The sequence below is a fragment of the Alligator sinensis genome, unplaced genomic scaffold (assembly GCF_000455745.1).
Source record: "Alligator sinensis unplaced genomic scaffold, ASM45574v1 scaffold187_1, whole genome shotgun sequence".
Taxonomy (NCBI): Eukaryota; Metazoa; Chordata; order Crocodylia; family Alligatoridae; genus Alligator; species Alligator sinensis.
This window is the reverse complement of record NW_005841861.1, coordinates 2129209-2137251: the sequence shown is the minus strand read 5'-3', so window position 1 is coordinate 2137251 and position 8043 is coordinate 2129209. Positions and strand designations below refer to the sequence as shown.

General features: G+C 41.2%; 1 protein-coding gene across 4 annotated transcripts in view; it reads left to right on the top strand.

Moving 5' to 3' along the window:
• Positions 1 to 8043, top strand: part of SLC25A36 (solute carrier family 25 member 36) — a 42691-nt gene that overhangs the window by 1434 nt on the left and 33214 nt on the right. For 3 of the 4 annotated variants that reach the window (XR_003096262.1, XM_025215682.1, XM_025215686.1), the window contains one exon: positions 327 to 548. The exons of the other annotated variant lie outside the window; for it this stretch is intronic. Coding sequence is in view for 2 of the 3 variants with exons in the window: in XM_025215682.1 (XP_025071467.1) it covers positions 514 to 548 (35 nt within the window). In the remaining variant the exon portion in view is untranslated. The remainder of the gene's footprint in view (positions 1 to 326; positions 549 to 8043) is intronic. 4 annotated transcript variants of the gene reach the window in all.

Here is an 8043-nt window from a genome sequence, read left to right as displayed (position 1 = left end):
AGACTTCACTGATTTGATTTTATTTTGTAACAAATAATGACCTTTGGAACAAGATATTCACCAATTATAACTTGTTCTTCATTTTTAAAAGTTAAAGCCATTTTTACTTTAGTAGAACATTCTACAAAACTGAGCAGGCATTGCAACTATGTTAAACACTACTTATTAGGGGTGTACAGATAAAGGTTTTTTTGGCTGATACTGATAGCTGATGATTTACCATCCATATCAGGCAATGCCAATACGATAACTGATATATTTAGTATTAGTGCAAGGCATTTTAAACTACTGACATCAAACTTTTTTTGTTTGTTTTGCATTTATAGCACATGCACACGCCTCCTGTCTGCTCTGGCCTTCGATGAGGATGGTGGTGATTGCCTTATTCCCATGCATGTTGCCCCCGGCTCCTACCAACAGCTCCACTCCCTGCACAACCCATGCTGCCATCCTGGGTGGGTGGGGCAGACCTTGTGCAGATAGTGGTGCTGGGCACGTTTGGAGCCCCAGAGCATGCCATTGCTTCAGCACCGGCAGGTCCCACTCAGGTGAGCTCCTATGGCTGCTGGGGAGAAGCCGTTTTTGCAAAGGCGCCTGGTGCCCAGTGGAGCGGAATGCCCCTTGCGGGTTGCCTTACTCTGCCTGTGCACAGCCCAACATCTCTGCAGCAGTCCTGGTGCTCAGGCCTGCTGTGTGCACAGCATTGCCATAGCAGCAGCAGTAGCAGGAATTGGTAACAGTCTGTTACTGAGCGTGGCACTCCTTCCCCTTCCTACTGCTTGCTGGGACTTACAGTTTGCATGGGCTGGGGCCAGCGGTGGGGCATGGGGACCAGACAGTGCTCACCAGGGTGCTCTAGGTGTATGGCTATAATTATCCGCTACAATGAACACCAAAAAAGCTGATAGCCAATAACATCAGCTTTTTTCTTTTTATTGGTACCAATTTGATAACCAGCCAGTATATCAGTGCACCCGTATATATTATCAATATTTTAAAGTGCTGTTAGGGTACTTTCTTTTTTGTCTTGATCTCAGATGAACTCTGTTTACACAGGTGGGCCATACAGAAGTACCCCATAACTTTTGCCAATTAAGAAAATTCTGCTGTTTACGTATGCTGGAGTAGTTTGTACAATTCATTTCCAGTATATAAATGAAGTGGCACTTTGTTAGATGTGAAAATATCATTACTGGTTTTATAGCAAAACGTCTTTTTGACTTCTACGGTTTTTAAAGATGAAATCCTTTCAAAAGCCTATGAAAACATGGCAACATGCACTTTTGCCATGCTATTGATTTCCTACTGGTAAAGTAACAAAGATGCATTAGATCATTTAGATGTTTAGAGCATGTGACTGAGATTCAAAGATGGTATGAGATGACAACTTTTGTTTCTTTAAGAACAAAATACAATGACTTTCCAGATAAGTTTTCTACTATTGGAATATGTAATCTTCAAAAAAGATAAACAATTTTAATCAAAATAATTTGAGAGAATATATTCCTATAGCAAGGTCCCTCTGCTGCTTCATGTCTGCTTGCTTTACTGTTTCTGTACCGAAGTGTCAGACTCTAGAATTTTTTATAGTCCATAATTCTCCAAGAAAACCATTTCAGTAGTTCATATCAAAGGTACGAGAAGCTGATTAGTACTGTAATGTCAGTAAACTGTCAAGCTAGCGGTAGATGTTGAGTTCTGCTTGTTTGCTTCCTTTTCTGTTACTTTCAACCTTGTCAAAGGATTTGAGCATCAGTATTCTACTACCATTGGTTAATTTGACCCCTTTTGTTTTCAAGCGTCTTGCATTGAAAATTAGGAACTGATGATGTATCCTATGCTAGCAGATCCTGATATAGGATATCCTTAGGCAAGGCATCAGTATCCTTAGGCAAGGTTTTCAGTAGCTTTGTTGTACTGCCCAGGATTTCTTTCTTTCTTTCCAGCCTAGAGCCCACGGTGATCATATGAGCTCAATCATTTTTATTCAGGTTAGGAGGAGAAAGCTATGGAGCATTTAAGTGTTAATATTAGAGGATCAGGTTAACAAACTTCTATATTGGGTAGCGTTCAGCTCAATATAGTCCAGGCTAGATGTGTGCATTGCCGATACAATCTTTAAAGGTTTGTAGTAGGAAGAATCTTGAAATATTTTGTTCTTTGTAAAAGACCAAGGCCTTGGTAATTGGCTTTAGAAATTGTATGGGGAATGAGATGTTAGTAATTGAAGTGATCCAAGTGGAAATCAGTTTGGTGGCCAGCACTTCAGTTTTCAGTTGGGGATGACTTGCTGTCTATCCCAGAAATGTCTGGGAGATTGGGGCTGCATACTATGATTATTTCTCTAAAAATGTGCAAATCCAGTCAGGCAGCATGTCTGCAGCAAGAGTGTAGAGCAGTGATTCCCAACCTAGGTTCCTTGGCACCCTAGGGTGGTGCAAGATCTTTTGAAGGTGTCTCAAGGTGTGAGGAGATAAGTGTAAGCTTGGGCTAGAGCAGGGGTGGACAATTATTTGGGCGGGAGGGCCTCTTAAGCTTTGAGCTGTTGAGTAGCATGTGCACTCTCTCTCGCGCATGGTGCTGGGCAGGGTCGGACTCCATCTCCCAGGCTACCGCTTGGTTTCAGTCATGCAGGCAGGGCTGCTTCCACCCAGCGTCCCCCATGGTATGCTGAGAGATGGAGTCCAGCCCTGCAGACCCTGGGTGAGCCAAACTCCCATCTCCGAGGCTGCCGTGCAGTGATGGATGGGTGTGCAGGGCTGCTTCCACCCAGCGTCTGCTCTGGTACCAGCTGAGACCAGAACCAGACCCGCTACCCATGCCACCTGCCAGCAGTGGGGGCCCAAGTGTGATTTTTTTTTTTTTCCCCAGGGCCTACCATGTGTGCCACCACCAGCGTCACCTGCCCACAGGCTGGATAAAATTGGCAGGCCACATCTGGCCTGCAAACTATATTTTGCCCATCTCTGGCTGTTGCCCCACCCTCGCTGTCTGGCCCCTCTGCAAGGAGGTAAGCACTTCAATAAATTAGTTTTTGAAATGGGGTGCTGCTCAATTTGCATAAATTATGGAGAGACCTCAAATTAGAGCGATCACTCTAGATCAGGACATATCAGTGCTACGTTAGAGGTGAGGGACCTTTTCTGGTGGATGGTGCAACTAAGTTGTGCAGTTCCCCTGCTTTCACTTTTTTTGCTCTCTACAGCAAGTGGACATTTGTTCAGAATAGGTAAATTTACTGCAGAGACAGTCTCCTTGGCTTTCTGCCAGCTGTCAAGATAGCTAAAAGTCTTTGAAGTTATTTGCTACAAATAACTGAAGTCCAGCAGCTGCTTGGCTGGATGCAGTTACTAGCGAGTCCTTGTAAAAACTGAACCTGAATAAGGGTTTGAGACTCAGAATGTATGCTGAAGCTTCATTGTACAGCTGTACACTGCTAAAGTATCTTAAATGGAGAATTAACGTGTTTTGTTTTGCAGTTTCTTCAATTTAAGATAATGTTTTTTTTTTTTTTAAGTTATACAGTGGTTTATAAAGCTATTTTGGGGACTTTAATCTGTAATAAAGGGAAAAGTACTGCTGGCTTTACCTATCTGAATTATCCAGACAATTGGACAAATTCTGTCCTCCTAAACTTAGGCTCTTGGCACAATTCATACAGTCTTCGGATATATTCTAGACCCGACTGAATTTCTCTTTCTTTCCTTGCCCACACTAGTACCCTTCCTCCTCTATCTTACTACCTTGCCCAGCTGTTCTTCTGAATAAACAGTGGGTTTTTCTGAGGCCTTGGTCTCAGAAACTCTAGTGTTGCTCCATGAATTGGGTGTAGTAGTATTGAGCTTCTACGTCTTAGTAAAAATAGCTGATGATATTTTAAGAATTGTGAAATCATGACACTTCTGCTAGTTTTCTTTTGGTCAGCGGTGCACTGTTGTCAACAAATAGGTTTACCTCCATTACTAAAAGGAAATCCTCTTCCCCTTCCCCCCCCCCCCCCCTACACACACCTTGTCAATTTTTTTGTGCTGCTCTCAATTTAGACAGTGAAATTATTTTTTGTTGGACTGTTTTCTTACCGCACTACTCACTTCTTGTAAGTGCAGTATTTGGATTACCAGAGGATTTAAAAATGGAATATCCTTGCGGGGATTTAATCGTGGAAACATTTCCAGCATTTACGCTGAGATTTAAAATAAAACCCCCAAAACCTTACATGCAATGAGTGGCCTAATAAGGAGTCTTTGTCATCTGGTAAATACTTCTGGTTGCCCTGTTAAATGTATGGCCATGTTAAATGTATGGGTCTTGTGTATATTCCTTGGACACTGCTATCCTTAACCATATAGTAAAATAATAAGGCCCACTTATTATTTTGACTTCTAACATCTTTGTGCCCATACAACGCACCTGTAAGAGGTCTCATCTTCCCCAATGTTTGCTGAAGTTTCCAACTCTTATGCTAGCACAGGTATAGTTCCTCCTGTTGGTGCTGGAAATGTTAGTCCAGCCTATAGAATATCTGAATGGCTCAGTGGTTACAATTCCAGCTCTCTGTCCATGCTGGTATTTCCATCAGTGGAGTTGCACCTTTGCTAATTCAGCAATGGGATCCCCTAACAGCGAGAGAGGTAATTAAGCAGAGATGTTAGACTACACACCTCTGATAACTTGTCATTTGCTGTGTTCTTCATTGGCCAACTCTAGACACTGAACTTGTCAAACTAGGTATTTTCCTTCTCGCATCATTCCCAGTAATAAAGTTTTTGTAGGAAAAAGTAGGCCCTGGCTGTTATTCTACAGCTTTGTTGCTATCACTGAGATTGTTGTTCTCTTAACCATGGTGATTTTAAGGTATTAATTGAAAACAGAACAAGCAAACAAAAAATGGGCTCCTTTTTGTTGCTTAAGTGGGCAGGTGTGTGTGTATGTGTGTATATATTTAATATGCAGTAGGGTCAAATCTGTTGCATCACAAAAGTACATTTTTCATGTGGTAATTTTTCTCTCTTGGTAGATCTGCAGCAAGGTACCAGTCATGCAGTCTTTAAATCAATAGGGTTTTACTTGGGGACTTGAAATCCTCTTGTGTAGATTGCATTATAGGATCAGAAGCTATATCATGACATCTCTGGTGAGAGGTAAGGTTAATAGGCTACATGAGGAATATGTTGGCAAAGCTGAGTAAACATCTAGTAAAAGTACAGTAAAAAATACTTATCAAATTTAGAACCTGTTCTGTAGGGTGCTCTGGGTGAGTGCTGAATTCACCCTTCACAAAGCAGCTTGCAGACATTGAAAGGAGTCGGAAGAAATGTATTTTAAACTTCTTGTTAGAAACCATTGATTACAGTCTGCTTGGTGACAGTGTTGATAAGGATCGGTCACCGTGACCTGCATTTGACTAAAATTACTTGTGGATATAAGTAATTGCAACTTTCTTTGGGGGAGGAGGGGGGTTGGGGTTAAAATTTAAATAAACTATGTCCTGACTGGACTTTTAGGGAGAAATAAGTTGGCTTTTCCCCCCTGTAAATACATTCTGTTTTGAGAGACATTATGGCTTTTGTTAAGGCACAAATAGGAAAGGTTTGTCCCCAAATTTAAAGTCTCAGGAGTGAAGGCAGTATGATAAGTGTTAATTAGAGGTGGCTGTGCTGGCAGCTTACAGAGCATCTCTTACTAAGCTGTAGTCGCTGGCCATCTATTAATGGCATGCCAGGATCATGAATACAAAGAAGAGACTGTTTCTTTCACAGTGTTTCTGGTAGTTGTCCTGTTAAATCAGCAAGTCAGGAAACAAAAAAAACTAATGATGGAATTTGACTTATACATGCGTACAACACGTGTTTTCTGTTAAAATGGACATTGGTCTCATTTATGCTATTTGGAATGGCAGCTGACCTGTTTAATAAATAAAGCTTTTCCTGCCTGCACAGATTATGACGTTTACCACCCTCTAACATTTGAATTTTTTGCTCACAAATTCTGTGCATTGAATGCCAGTTTTGGGATAAGTGAGTTTTGATAATATAATTCATGTTTAAAATTCATAATTATTTTATTTAAATAAATCCTTTTTTTTTAAGGACCTGGTGTTCTCCTAGTACTTAACTACCTGTTCAGTGACTTGTAACTGCAGTTAAGTACTTGAGTTGGATATAGTTCCTCAGTGGTTGTAGATTTTTTTTTTTTTCCACCCAAACTGGTAGATGGCCAGTGAACCATTGGTTTGCAAATATAAAACTTTGTAGACTTACTCTCTTCTCTTTATTGTAATTAAAAAAAAAAAAACATTTATCTCCCCTTTTCTACTCTGTGGCAGGGCAGGTGCAAAATCTGGGTCATTCTGTTTTTTGCAGAAAGCTAAAATAAATAAACAAGGTGATATGATTTTTTTTTTTCAGTGGGAGTTTTGATTTGGTTCAGATGTTTCCTTGCAACTGGAATGTTGCAGCTTTGTGCTAGTATATGATAGTAAAAATAGTGTCTTTGTGTTGGCAGAGTTGAAAGAAATGTTGAAGGAGCATAAAATAAATGTAAGGTACTGGAACTAACTATGCTAAAGCTATTGTAATAATCTTTTAACTTTGACATTTTGGTGACTCTTTAAATTGTTTACTGCACAGCTGGTCAACCTGCCACACATCAGATCCTGTTTGTGGCATGTAGCAGATCAGGGAGGGCACAGACAGCACAGTGGCAGATAGGGCAGGGAGCTGAAAGAAGAGCAGTAGGGCAGAGAGCAGAACAGCAGATCGGGCAAAAGAAGGGATCCTTGTGGTCCTCCAGAAGGGTTTAGGGTTATTTTATGGCATACCTGCCAGAAAGATTGGCCCCTACTGGTTTACTCTACTTAGCAGTAAGAATCATCTGCCAAGTATTACCTGGAATCTCTGCTTTGATGGCAGAAGATAATGTAGGAAAGCATATTCCAGGCTTAAAGTGTTTCTGTAGTGGTCTGTCTGTGTTGGTAACCCATCTGAGCACTGGCTAAAGGAAGTGAATTTTCTGCTTTCCTATATCAAAAAGTTCTTCCCACTTTTGAAGCTTATTGTTGGATAAAGTAATTGGCTGGTATGGTACTTCCTTGAATATAGTGAGACTTTTCTCGGTGATACAGGTGTTTTTGGAGAGATGAGTATGAGGACAAAAACCCAGCCATTTTTTTTCATAAATGTGTATCAAGGTCTGAAAAAGCAACTGTAGGAGCCTTTAGCTCATCTTACTGGCTCGCTTGCATGCTTCCATTTTAAGAGCATTTAATGTTTGAACAGGGTTTTTTGGGTGGTTTTTGTGCAGTTTATTTATGACTTTCGTAAGTTACACAGATCTTTCCTTGTCCTTCATAAAAATACATAACAAGTATCTATGGTATTTCCATCCTAACATTTCTCCTCTACATCTGCCAGCATATATTAATGTGATATGGTATTATAAAGTTTTCAGTGAAAAGTACCTTTTTATTTTTAAAGGTGCTAAAAAAAATGCTAGTATTTTGGCTAAAGCACAGATGGAGAGAGGAAATCTGGGCTCTGAGCCCAGCTCCGTCACTTCCTGTATTGTCTTGGCAGTTTACTTAATCACTAAGGATCGAGTCTGCTCTGACATGCTGGTTTTCCAGTGGGTTGGACCAGACAAAGGTATGCATATCAATCAATGCCCATGATTCAGTTACCTTGTCTGTTGAAGAGAGGGGTAGTTAGTGAGAGTGTGCGAAATAGGCTGTATTCGATTTGGATTTGGATTTGGCCCAGTTTGAGGGACAGTGATTCAGATCACTGTCCTGATTTGATTCAGCTGAATCGGAATCTGAAGATTCAGTGCCGATTCAGAGAATCAGCGATTCGGCCATAGACACAGCTTTAAATGTTTTTTCTACATACCTCGAGGTACCAGGCATAGCTCGTGAATGCTAAGATGGTGGGGCAGATGGAGTGTCCCACAGGAATGCAGGGGGGCCCCCGCATGCTCAGCAGAGGACCCAGAAGTAGTTCTGGTCCACTTCTGGGTCTGCTGTGGGGGGACACCCCCCCCCCCCCC